The sequence below is a fragment of the Leptodactylus fuscus genome, chromosome 4, assembly GCF_031893055.1.
Source record: "Leptodactylus fuscus isolate aLepFus1 chromosome 4, aLepFus1.hap2, whole genome shotgun sequence".
Lineage (NCBI taxonomy): Eukaryota > Metazoa > Chordata > Amphibia > Anura > Leptodactylidae > Leptodactylus > Leptodactylus fuscus.
In genome coordinates, this window is record NC_134268.1 from 201,492,558 (window position 1) to 201,505,352 (window position 12,795).

The 12,795-nt window shown below is 44.6% G+C and overlaps 1 protein-coding gene across 2 annotated transcripts in view; it reads right to left on the reverse strand.

Annotated features, from left to right (window-relative positions):
- Nucleotides 1–10,476: 10,476 nt before the first annotated feature.
- The window catches only part of WAC (WW domain containing adaptor with coiled-coil), a 51,363-nt gene continuing 49,044 nt past the window's right edge, over nucleotides 10,477–12,795 (reverse strand). For both annotated transcript variants that reach the window (XM_075271718.1, XM_075271717.1), the window contains one exon: nucleotides 10,477–12,310. In XM_075271718.1, coding sequence (XP_075127819.1) covers nucleotides 12,241–12,310 — 70 coding nt within the window. In that variant the 3' untranslated portion in view covers nucleotides 10,477–12,240. The remainder of the gene's footprint in view (nucleotides 12,311–12,795) is intronic.

Here is a 12,795-nt window from a genome sequence, read left to right on the forward strand (position 1 = left end):
AGACAGGTATAATAATGAGGCCTAGTTACTATTATGCTTCTATTTTTCATGCCGGCTGAGGGTGCATGTACTTTCATAAGGGAAAGGCGATGTTCACGTCTGGGTCAGATAGTGTTGATTCGAATACCTTGCTCCATAGGAATGCATGTTAGCAGCTGGCGCTTAAAGGGATTCTACCATTAAAAATCTTTTTTCTGTGGCTAACACGTCAGAATAGCCTTTAGAAAGGCTATTCGTCTCTTACCTTTAGATGGGATCTCCGCCGCGCCGTTCCTTAGTAATACCGGTTTTTACCGGTATGTAAATTTGTTCTCTGGCAGCGATGGGGGCGGGCCCCAGCGCTGCCCGAGAACACGATCCTGCGCCGCCTCTATCTTCTGCTGGATCCTCCCCTTCTTTCTTCGTCTTTCTTCTGATGCCTGCGCAGTTGGCTCTGCCACTGAGACACTAGTAGAGCCGACTGCGCATGATCGCAATTGCGGCCTCGGAACTATGGCCACGCATGCGCAGTCGGTTCTACTAGTGTCATAGCCGACAGAGGTGAAGCCGCCAAAGAAAGACGAAGAAAGAAGGGGAGAATCCAGCAGAAGATAGAGGCGGCGCAGGATCCTGTTCTCAGGCAGCGGTGAGGACGCCCTCATCGCATTTTCAGCGCTGGGGCCCGCCCCCATTGCTGCCAGAGAACTAATTTAAATACCGGTAAAAACCAGTATTACTAAGGAACGGCGCGGCGGAGATCCCATGTAAAGGTAAGAGACGAATAGCCTTTCTAAAGGCTATTCTGACGTGTTAGCCACAGAAAAAAGATTTTTAATGGTAGAATCCCTTTAACCGCTTGGTGTGCGGCCACTTCCATGCATTCCTATGGGAGCGGAGGTATTCGAAACTATTCGCCGAATACTATTTGCTCATTTCTAGCGTCAGAGTATCAAGTCGGAACCTCGAAGTGGTAAAAGTCCTGCAACAGGAAGAAAACAATGGAGACCTGGCGGAGTCCATTATAGTTAATAGATTCCTCAGAATACATCTTTATTGTATAATCCATCTTCTGTTCCTACCACAGAGAAGAAGAACCCAAAGCGTCTCCCTTGAAAACATCACAATTGGGGATGTTGAATTCCAATATTGCCGACTGTTCATTCACCATATATCGGCCACCAGGGGGCAGTAGGAACAACCTCATACACATTAGATGCTCACTCAGTCCTGCTGACATTGACTTGTTCGGATGAGAGTTGTGAAATGTCCCTAATTTGCCAGAAAAGTCCTAAATTTTTGGAAACAATCCCATTGATACAAACATGTACAAGCTGAAGAAAGGGCGTGTGGGTTACTAAATTTTGGCCAAAAGCGGGTTCCCTCACCCAGTTTGGGGTCAGCACTAACGCTAGGTTCTCACTAGCCTTCAACTCACCATTGTTCGTGTCTACATGGGCACCTGAAAGACGGAGAGCCTATCTGCTAAAGAAGGAGTTGTCTGCAAACACCCCCAGACCTCACAGGCTATTAATGGGGTCCGCCAGAGGTCTATAGATGGCTGCTGATTTTATACTGAAATCATCAGAGAGAGAAGTCTGGGAGTCTGTCACCAGGGTAAAGCATATTAAACCAGCAACACAGTGAGATAAGGTCAGGCTCACCTGAATGTAAGGACTTCTTCTCCCATGCCTCCATTGTTAAAATATTAATTTATTTCATGACATGCAAAAGAGAAATCTGGAGCACCGAGGGCGGCCCCATTGCTCCAAACTGCTACGCCCGCACTGGCACAAATAGGAGCAACAGAGCTGTCCATAGGATGTACCAGCACAGTCATTTAATGTTCATTTTATTATGTATGATGATATATATATAGTGCTCTAAAATAAATAATATGATACATTAATGCCTCATAAGACATATACATATTTTATATCCTATATTCTAGCATGTAGTATACTTGTACATGGCTGTGCAGCAACTGTGCCATCTAGTGGTCATTGTGTGATATTACACCCTTTCTTTGCCTATTTAGATGAATGAATTTACATTTATGTGTAGCTGGAGCAACTAATACCATATATGTAAATATATATAACTACAGTTATTGTCCTGTGGGAGACTAAATGGAGAGGCAGCGCACACACTAGTGTCACTCCCTTCAGACATGGCGCACCTGACCCCGCAGTGGGACCCAGTGGTTAACATACTTATCACCTATCATAGAGAAAGGTGGGAAATTGTTATTGTGGGACAAGCCCAAACCTCCCAAATAGAGATGGGCGAACCGATTTGATACAAAGCAGGTTCTACCTGAATATTCCACATTGTTCTGTTTGTAGCAAAACCAAATAATACTTTGCAAGTTGTCGCGGAAGAACTAAAGTGGCTGCCACCACATGCATCACACAAGGACACCTGACCACCAATAATCAGTGGTAGGGGGACACCTTACAGTACTGACGTCAGACGTACAGTATACAAGATACTGTGGGCAGGAACACAAGACATTTTAGTAGAAGTGGGGAATGGACGTGTTATACATCACTGCATGAGCCAAACCAACTGCGCTATTGTCCTCAGCAATACACAGCACTTATTGCAGGAAAACGTGCGATAGAGCTGGAGAATCATAGGAGTAGGAGAAGTAGAAGAAAGTTTAGTCACCGCTAAGAAGCCGACAGTGGGCTGACTTTTTCCCATTATGTGCCCCGGGGCTGGAGATATCAGTGCTGTTACCGATAGCTTCTTCACTGTCAGAATAAATAAATGCATACAAACTGCTGATCTAATGGCAAAACACTGATCCCACCTTGTCAGAAAAATCTCAGATTTTTTAAGAGGTTTTTTTTGTTCTCTTCAGACCTCAGAGTGTAATAAACAGAGGTCCAGAGGAGATAAAGGAACATAATAAACACTTATGCTCACCTTGGCTCTCTTGCAGTATACGGTGGTCTCTTGCCCTCCTCTTCAGGCCTCCTGGTTGATGTCACAGACCTCAAGGGACTGCTGTGATTGGGTCTTAGTGGTCACGTAGAACAGAAGTGGATGTCCATGAAGGAGTGCAGGAGAGGAAGGAGCAACATGGTGGCTCAGTGGTTAGCACTGTAGCCTTGCAGCACTTGAGTCCTGGGTTTGAATCTTGCCAGGAACAACATCTGCAAGGAGTTTGTATGCTCTTCCTGTGATTGTGTAGGTTTCCTCCCATTCTACAAAGACATACTGATAGGAGAAAAAAGTTGTACAATCTACATAAGGAGAGGGGAGACACGGTGAGTATAAGGGTTTCTGCCCCCTGGGTCTCCACTTATATAATAGTGATTCATGGATGACAGACCCCAATAGTTTCCAGTTAGACTTGAGCCCAAATTTGGTCCAATCCTAACCGTTTCACTTCTTTTTTTTTGCTGTTTGTGTATTTTTTGTGGGGACCAAAAGGACGGGACATCGTGATGTGGGGAATACATAGGTAGGAACATTACAATATGGGGGTCACAATGAGGGGGCATTATATTGTCTATGGTTACACAGAGCGCGAAGGCCACAATAAGGGGGGTATTGTACTGTGGGAGCCATGATGAGGGGACATTAACCCTATTAAATGATACATTCAGTTTTCCTGAACCCACCACTTGAGGAACCTATTCCATCATTCCACCACCAGGTGGCACTATTCCGTCGTTCCGCCACTAGGTGGCACTATTCCATCACTGCACCACTAGGTGGCACTATTCCATCACTCCACTATTAGGTGGCACTATTCCATCACTGCACCACTAGGTGGCACTATTCCATCACTCCACCATTAGGTGGCACTATTCCATCACTGCACCACTAGGTGGCACTATACCATCACTCCATCATTAGGTGGCACTATTCCATCACTGCACCACTAGGTGGCACTATACCATCACTCCACCATTAGGTGGCACTATTCCATCACTGCACCACTAGGTGGCACTATACCATCACTCCACCATTAGGTGGCACTATTCCATCATTCCTCCACTAGGTGGCACTATTCTGTAGTTCCGCCACTAGGTGGCACTATTCCATCACTCCACCATTAGGTGGCACTATTCCATCACTGCACCACTAGGTGGCACTATACCATCACTCCACCATTAGGTGGCACTATTCCATCATTCCTCCACCAGGTGGCACTATTCCAACATTCCTCCACCAGGTGGCACTATTCCATCACTCCACCATTAGGTGGCACTATTCCATCACTGCACCACTAGGTGGCACTATACCATCACTCCACCATTAGGTGGCACTATTCCATCATTCCTCCACTAGGTGGCACTATTCTGTAGTTCCGCCACTAGGTGGCACTATTCCATCACTCCACCATTAGGTGGCACTATTCCATCACTGCACCACTAGGTGGCACTATACCATCACTCCACCATTAGGTGGCACTATTCCATCATTCCTCCACCAGGTGGCACTATTCCAACATTCCTCCACCAGGTGGCACTATTCCATCACTCCACCATTAGGTGGCACTATTCCATCGTTCCGCCACTAGGTGGCACTATACCATCACTCCACCATTAGGTGGCACTAGTCCATCATTCCTCCACCAGGTGGCACTATTCCATCATACTGCCACTTTATTTTCCAGTTATTCCATGATTATGATTATAAAACTATGTAAAAAACAAATCAGATTTTGCATGTAGCATATCAGCCCATATGTTTACAGAAAAATAAATGGGAAATGCTGTTTAAGTTCTGAGCGTTTCTTTCATGTTTAAATATATCTCAGCACTAGAGGGAAAAATGTAAGCTGTGCTCCAGATAATGGCGGAAACAATGCCTAACAGCTGAGATTAGAGCGCAGCCCCACAAGGACCAAAGACTAGGCCGGCGCCCATGGTTTCATTACCCGTCTATACAAGACTAAACTGATGTATTATAACTCGCGCAGCTTCATAGCATCAAGATTGTGCACGTTCAGCCTGGACTGAATAGAGCGGCACATTTCTATAGGGCTGTATCTGAGATCTGCTCCTTATCTCGGAGTTCTGCAAGTCTGTGCAGTCCTGAGTATTTTATTGATCTTGATCTACAATATTTTCTCTTAAAGAGCAACCGCACCAGGAATTACACTGCAGGACCAGAACCAGCTGTAGAGTTCAAAGTGCCAAAGCCAGTGGATCTTAAAGCTCCTGGTCCTCAGTGCAAGATCTGGAACAGGGCCCAACCTGCTAGATATACACGGTCTACCAATAAGTATATGGACCCCTGCGGTAGAATAGAAAAACAACATTATTCCTATCCAATAGTTGGTAGACCCCAGCAGATGCTTCCTTACAGATGGGATTGAGCGACACAATACTCCCGGATGCCTGGTGACACTCCTGGTGTATGTGAGCCATCGGTTGGGTGCGGTTTCTCTGGCCAGCACTCGTCGCTCTCTATCTCCCAGTTTCGGGGGTCTGCTGACTCCAGGCATGTTCCGACAATCACCATCCACTTTCCACTTCGCAATCACATAGACCACTGTTGATTTTGGGTAATTCAGTTCGCTTGCTATGTCCCTTAAGGATCGACCATTTCTGTGATACCCCACAATTACCCCTTTCTCTAAATCGGACACCTCTGCACTTTGTGGCATCTTGTATGTGACTAATGCCAATGCTGTTTCCTATATAATGACGGAAGGCAGATATCTTCATTTGCATGTGTGTCCAAATACTTATTAATAGACAGTATATAATGGATGACACCATGAGTGACTACTACCCCTTCACTCCTTTTCCTATATGGCCGTGTTCGGTGACATACAATCTATATGTAAGTAGTATTTCCCAACTAAACACTGACCCGGGAACCAGAGATGACCATAGTCATTTATCATTCTAGGTGTTCCTGCCTTGCAACAGCGTTACTATCTTGTACTGTAGTCATGTAGTCAGAAGGGCTCAGTGGTCCCATGGGAAGATAAGGACCTCTAACATCGGGGGCATAACTAAGGGCTCACAGGCACTGGTGCAAAAACTTGGCTTAGCCCCCCCCCCCCCCATGCAACTTCTCACCTGTTAGTTATGCCCCGTCCATACATTTTTTTCAGCACTTACATTTCTCTTTTTCAGACTTCCATGAACAACATCTCTATACAGACAAGCTTCCCGTCAGTCCCATCCCCCGTCTGTGACCCCTTTTGCCCCACATTCACCCCTACCGAATCCCTCCTTGACTATTTGCTGCTGACCAATGCTATTTTGCCATGCAACTGGTTAGTTTTCTCCTTTCTGACAGTGTAAGCCTGTGTATCATAGATCTTCTTACTCCAGCACACCAGAGGGCAGGGGTAATACACTGACCAGACTGCAAATCATGAAGGAAGATCAAAGAGGTTTATCTAATCCTAGTAATTTGAGGGTGACCTGTGCACCCCTCCGCTTCTGGGCCCCTCACAACTGCAACCATTGTGACCCTGTAGTTACATCATAGATTGTCCCACAGTTCCATTATATCAGCAGCACATCCCTTATTTACACAGGCCAGTACTTTTCCAGCCCATTCCTGACCCCTTCTATATAATAATATGTGCGCAGATTCCACATTAATATATTGTGTATTTGGAATATTGTCATTTTCTATTTGGTTATTAAGGTCGGAGTCATCTTTCCCAGCTCCAGCTCATAGGCCCCTCATACACTGGGTTTTGTTTCACAATTTTCTGCGACCAAGCTGCTTTCAGATGTATGGGACTACTGCCTAAGTTTCTGCCATTTGCCATGTGTGAACACATCCTGACATTGTATATCTGAACTAGACAAACCCTTATATACAAAGTCTAATTCAGCGGGACTTTGAGTTTTACTAGACACAGCGCCACTCTCTTCCAGGGGCTGCGTCTGGTACTGCAGCTCATCCCTATGCCAAGTTCTCCACTCACACTTCAAGCTGCTGTTTCTTGGGAGATCTCTAGGTGATCTAGTGCAATAAACAATGTTTCTTACACTATAGATAAATATAATATTTAAAGGAATTTAAATTCTGGTACTGAAAAAACCTGGTGTGGATGGAGCGATCTGTAAGAGGTTTCACTGCATGTATATTAATTAACCCTTTCCTCTAATAGGCCAGGTATATTTCACTGCCTCCTGTTACAGCAGCGATGACCATGTTTTGACATTCAGCACTTTATACACTAGGGGGCAGCATAGTACACGACAAAGACTAACATAGCACAGACTGTTAGGACAATGTTAGTTTTACATTGTGGAGCAAGTTTACTATATTAATATTTAGACAGTGTAAATTTACACCAAGTGCCTTATAGATCCACCACAGTTATCCATTGGATCATGCCGGTTTAATATTTGCACACATTGGTGCTTGTTAATCCCCACCCCCTTGTCAAGCAATGAGCAAAAATTGCCTAAAACACATAAGGTTGGCTTCACTCGGGTGGGAATGTCAATTCCAGATTCCATTCTGAGAACACGTAGGACAGACCTTGCCCTATATATGGCCAGATGTCATACATACCATGATAAATTTGGCCCCCAACTTGGATACCCACTTAGTTGTGTGCATGGCCCTTATCAATAGCCCCCAACCACTGGCTCACCATGAAATCCTCAGTATAGGCTTCCGGGGCAATCCGGACAAGACAATCTGGTCTGTACATTATTCAAAATTTCCCAGGAATCCTTACATCAAAATGAACCATGGTGGTAGGGGTCCCTGCCCGCCTGCAACGTCACCATCTGAACTATAGACAGTCAGGACAGTAACGACATCTTCCCTAAATACAACTCCGTTTGGTAAATAGTGGGGAGAGGAATAAAACAAAAAGAAAAGCATTTTTCTCTAAAATAAGATATATTACAAAGTTTCTTCTATAACCTTATATTATTGACTTATGCAAAGCTTGGGGCAACAATAGAGGCAAACACCTGGGAGTCTTGCTTTACAAAAGACAATTCAGCCAGCAGGTGGCAGCATCACATGGTGAATGTGCTTATGTCATGACTGCTGAGTGGTTTTATTCTCCCCTAAACCAGCAATTGTCAATAGGAAGATTGTTTATAAGATTAGGATATGGGAAGATACTGCTCAGTGGGATATTGACTACTAGGACCAATGCCAGGAACAGACTGCATTAGTCACATTTACAAGGGAAGAAATGACCAGCGTGGATATAACAGTATGAGGTTGGTCGTGTGTCCGACGTCTGCCAGCTGTGGTGGTTCTGTTGCACCTTTTTGAGTAATAAAAGTAGGGCCTCCGTCTATTGATGATACCTTCACCCAGGTCTAATACCTGTACACATATGCCTATTTCTGCAAAACATTGCCGTTTAAGAGGGGCTCTATCAGCAAAATCATGCTGATAGAGCCCCACATATGCGTGCATAGCCTTTAAAAAGGCTATTCAGGCACCGTAAAAGTTAAACTACCCCCCCCCCCCCCCCACCCGTTTTAAAATAACTTAAAAAAAAAATGTTCTCTACTTACGGAACGTGCACCCTGGGCGGGCATTCAGGGTGCGCCGTCTTCTTCTTCCCCGCCTCTTCTTCCTCTGACGTCCTCCGGTCCCGTCCTCCTCCGGCGCTTGCTTGCGGACACGGATAAAAAAAAAATAGCCCGGGCGCATGCGCAGTAGCACGTGGCTTCTACTACGGCTACTGCGCATGCGCCCGGGCTATTTTTTTTTTATATCAGTGTCCGCGAGCAAGCGCCGGAGGAGGACGGGACCGGAGGACGTCGGAGGAAGAAGAGGCGGGGAAGAAGATGAAGACACACCCAGAATGCCCGCCCAGGGTGCACGTTCCGTAAGTAGAGAACATTCTTTTTTAAGTTATTATTTTAAAATGGGGGGGTAGTTTAATTTAACATTTACGGTGCCTGAATAGCCTTTTTAAAGGCTATGCACGCATATGTGGGGCTCTAGCAGCATGATTTTGCTGATAGAGCCCCTTTAAGCACTAAAGTTGACTTTCCTGGAGTGTTGACCGAGGATGAAGTCACCAAAGGTCCAGGAAGCAGCACCAATTGCTAATAACCCTAGGGAGGAAAATGGGGACAGGGTGCCCTGACTGTGAATGAAGGAGAGTGTAAGGATTATGTAAGAGGTAGAGGGAACGTTTTTGGCAGAAGAATGGCGGCCGGGGAAGGGGGGAGTCGCACCGATTATGTGACTTACTGAAGAAGGTGAAAAGCAGGATAAAGAAAGCCAATAATGAGGGCTGAGCCGGAGCGCGAGGGGAGATTGCCTCTGCCAATATAAGACTGTTGGACATACAGTAGAAATCCATTCAGGCTCAGAGACATCCGCAGCCTCTTAATAATAAATCACTCGTTTCTTGCAGCGGTCGAGGCCTTTACTAAGACTGCTGTACAATACACCAGTCTCAGCAAGTTAAAAAAAAAGTTACTGAAGTGACCCTTTAACATTTAGGACTTCTCCTTAGAATAGGAGATCAATATCAGACTGGTGGGGTTTTTAACAACGCTGATCAGCTTTTTGAAGAGGCGACGGTGCTCCCTATTCACAGGCTGGTCTCACGTTAACCATCAACATGGCCTGTTTGCAACTCATTCCGGTTCTGACACTGGGTCACATAACAAACCAGGACCTAGCTTCCTCCCAATTCGCTCCACTGCCTTCTTTTCTGTAACCAGTGCTTGTTACCTATGCTATGGGGACCGGCTTTGCTATTATAATCATGTATTCCTCCATTCCCCATAATACAGGAATCTAGTAGTGAAAACAGAAGAGGTGGCAAAGTGTTGTGGGGTACGGGTGATTGCTCTGATCACATCATCCAGGGATGGAACCAGCCTGGAATCCCAGAGTTCATCCCATACAAAACCCCAGAGGAAGTAAGAGTTGATAAGACACCCTGGAGAACCCCTTTAAAGAGAACCTTTCAATGACCTCCATTTTTTCACATTCTATAGATAATGCTTCACTGATTCCAACACAGTTGGAATTTTCTCTCTAGACCCCAGCATTCCCGAGCAATTAGTGCTGTTAGTTTCAATGCTTGATATGCTAAACTAGACTCCCTAAAGTCAAGAGGATGGAGTCAGGAAAAAGCTAAGTGGGCGTGACTCAGAGCTCCAATTAGAGGCAGTGTAAGAGACACGAGTCATGCCCACTTATCAGGTAAGGGGGCGTGACTCAGAGCTCTTACACTGTCTCTGATTGGTGCTCTGAGTCACACCCTCTTCCCTGCTCTGCTCGACATCACCCTCTTGTTATTAGAGAGTCTAGTTAACATATTCGGCACCAAACTAACTGCACCAATATTTCAGGAATGGTAAGGAATAGAAAGAAAATTCCAACTGTGACAGAATCAGTGAAGTGGAGCCTACTCAAGTATGAAAAGAGGTCTAAAAAAAAAAAAAAGCCTACTGTAAACCCATACAACAAATAATACAGCTGTAAAGAGTCACACAGTAAACGCACTGCCATCAGTTCCATGTATAACCCCGACAAAGCCGATAAGGCAAAAAATGCACATATTAGTAATATAGTAGCAATGGTTTTTCTTCTCCTGTTTATTTGTAATAGTTTAGGAAACAATTTACAAAGCCGAGATTCTCCATCATTGAAAGGTAACAGTGGTTTTTATGGATCACAGATATTGAGAGAAGTCTGCGGTGGTGAGAGCAGCGATCCGCACCAAACTGGAACACCAAAATACATCACAAGCATCCATTAAACTGAAAAGCATGACGTCAAGACGGGTAACACAAGACAACTGCTGGGCGACACGATGACATGGAAGAAACAGTGTAGATGGGACGAGGCGCCTCGTGAGTGCACCTAGAAAGGAAAAACAGACAGGACTGGGCGTTTCTGTAGCAGGATCAGCTTGGACTTTGGGTCAACGTATCTAAACAAAGCATCCAGACTGGATATAGTTGTATAGTTGTAGCCGAGAGCCAGTAGCAACAACGCCCCCTGTGGCGATGAAGAGAATAGCCAGCGCTTGAAAAATTACAACTTGGACTGTCAAAAGTTAGGGAAGCCTTCCAGAAAAAAAGCGTTCACCTTCAATATTTAACACAAAATGAATACGTAAACCCCCTCTTTCCCCCCCATACATTACGATAAGTCATTGCTATAATGAAATGAAAGCAAACCGGTCATCTCTTTAAACAGGTTTATTACAACAGATACAGTTCACATCTGACTAGCTTGTTTTCCTCTGTTCCCCCACAAAAACAGTTTATTTTTATTTTTTTTTATTATTTCCAATGGGGCGGAAAAAAATAAAATAAAAAAAATTAAACCTCGGTATCTTGTATGACTGAGCGGGTAATGTGCTTGTAAGCACACGACGCGTGTCCGGCTCGGCAGTTTTATCGCAGGCTGCGTTGTGGAAAGAACTTTCAATAATTTATACAAGCGAGTGGGTTCTGTCGATCAATCACTGCAATGTTAAGCTACTGTACACAGGAATGGAAAAAAAAAAAATATATAGAAAAAAAGTGCCATAGCAACAGTGCCGTTAAAGGAGAAAAATAAAAACTTGGAGAGGCCTTGGAAACGTCGTCTAGTCATCGGGAGGGAAAACTTCCGGGAATATATTTCTTTGCGGGAAAAAAATAAAAAAAAAATATATATATAATAACGTAATTATTAAGCACTGCTCTCAGACAAGGCCGGGGTGAGAGTATGACATCTAGCACAAATGGTTTTCCTGTTGGAGGTTACGTCAGACACGGATACATTTTTGCTTGGTGCTGGTATCTAATTTCTTGGAGGGGGTTGAAAAAATAAAAAAAGCAAAAAATTTCCGAATGATAAATTAACAAAAAAAAAAAAAAAAATATAATAATAATAACGGCTAATTTTGCAGACAAGCTTACATGAAAAAAAGGCTAGGGTTGTTTAACCACCTCAGCATTGATTAGTTTTGGATGTCAAAGCTCTGATACACATGGGCGTCCCATGGCTTCAATCTACAAAACATATTTACAACGTGAAGGATACATCTACAAGAAATCTACATTTCAAGGGGGGGGGGGGGGGGGTTTGTGTTTTTTTGTTGTTTTTTTTGTGTTTTTGTTGTTTTGTTTTTTACAAATCACTCTTGGATTTATTTCCCCCCCCCCCCCCCCCCCCCCCCCCCTGAATTGACGTCCCCCCCACTCCAGTCCCGCTTCCCCCTGAAGTGTCCACTGCCCGGCTCAACGGTCCAAAGTCTACTCTTTTGCAGCTCAAAAATGTTGAGACCGGGCTCGCTCTGCTTTACAGTCCCAAGTCCACGTGCAAGACGATTCTTCACACCATGAAGGAATTCTGATTTTTAAGTTTTTCAAGTTCTTTAATTTGCTGTCTCAAAAACAGTATCCTAAGGAGAGAGGAAGAACAGGCGTCACATGGCGAAACCAAGAAAAGAACTCTAAACTTAAAGGGGTTGTCCAGGATAAATATACATCCCTACTACTAGTATTCAATTGAATACCTCGCTCCCATAGGAATGTGTGTAAGCGGCCGAACAAGGGATTAATCGCACTGAATATTTGATGTGCTTAACCCCTTGGTGTTCGGCCGCTTACACACTGTTATGGGAGCGAGGTATTCGATTGAATACTATTCGCTCAACACTAATCCCTACACTAATCTAAATCACAAATATATAAATTTACCCATATCCCTGGGAAATTTTCTGATTATCTGGTGACAGTCCGTTTCCGGATATGGAACATCACTACTACCCCCCATTCACCCCATCATACTTACCCATCTTCTTCCTGTCTAGGCTTCCTTCTGTGGGCAATGGCTCCTCCTTCCGTGAAGTCAGCTCACGCGTGCACAAAGGAACCGGAGTCCCGG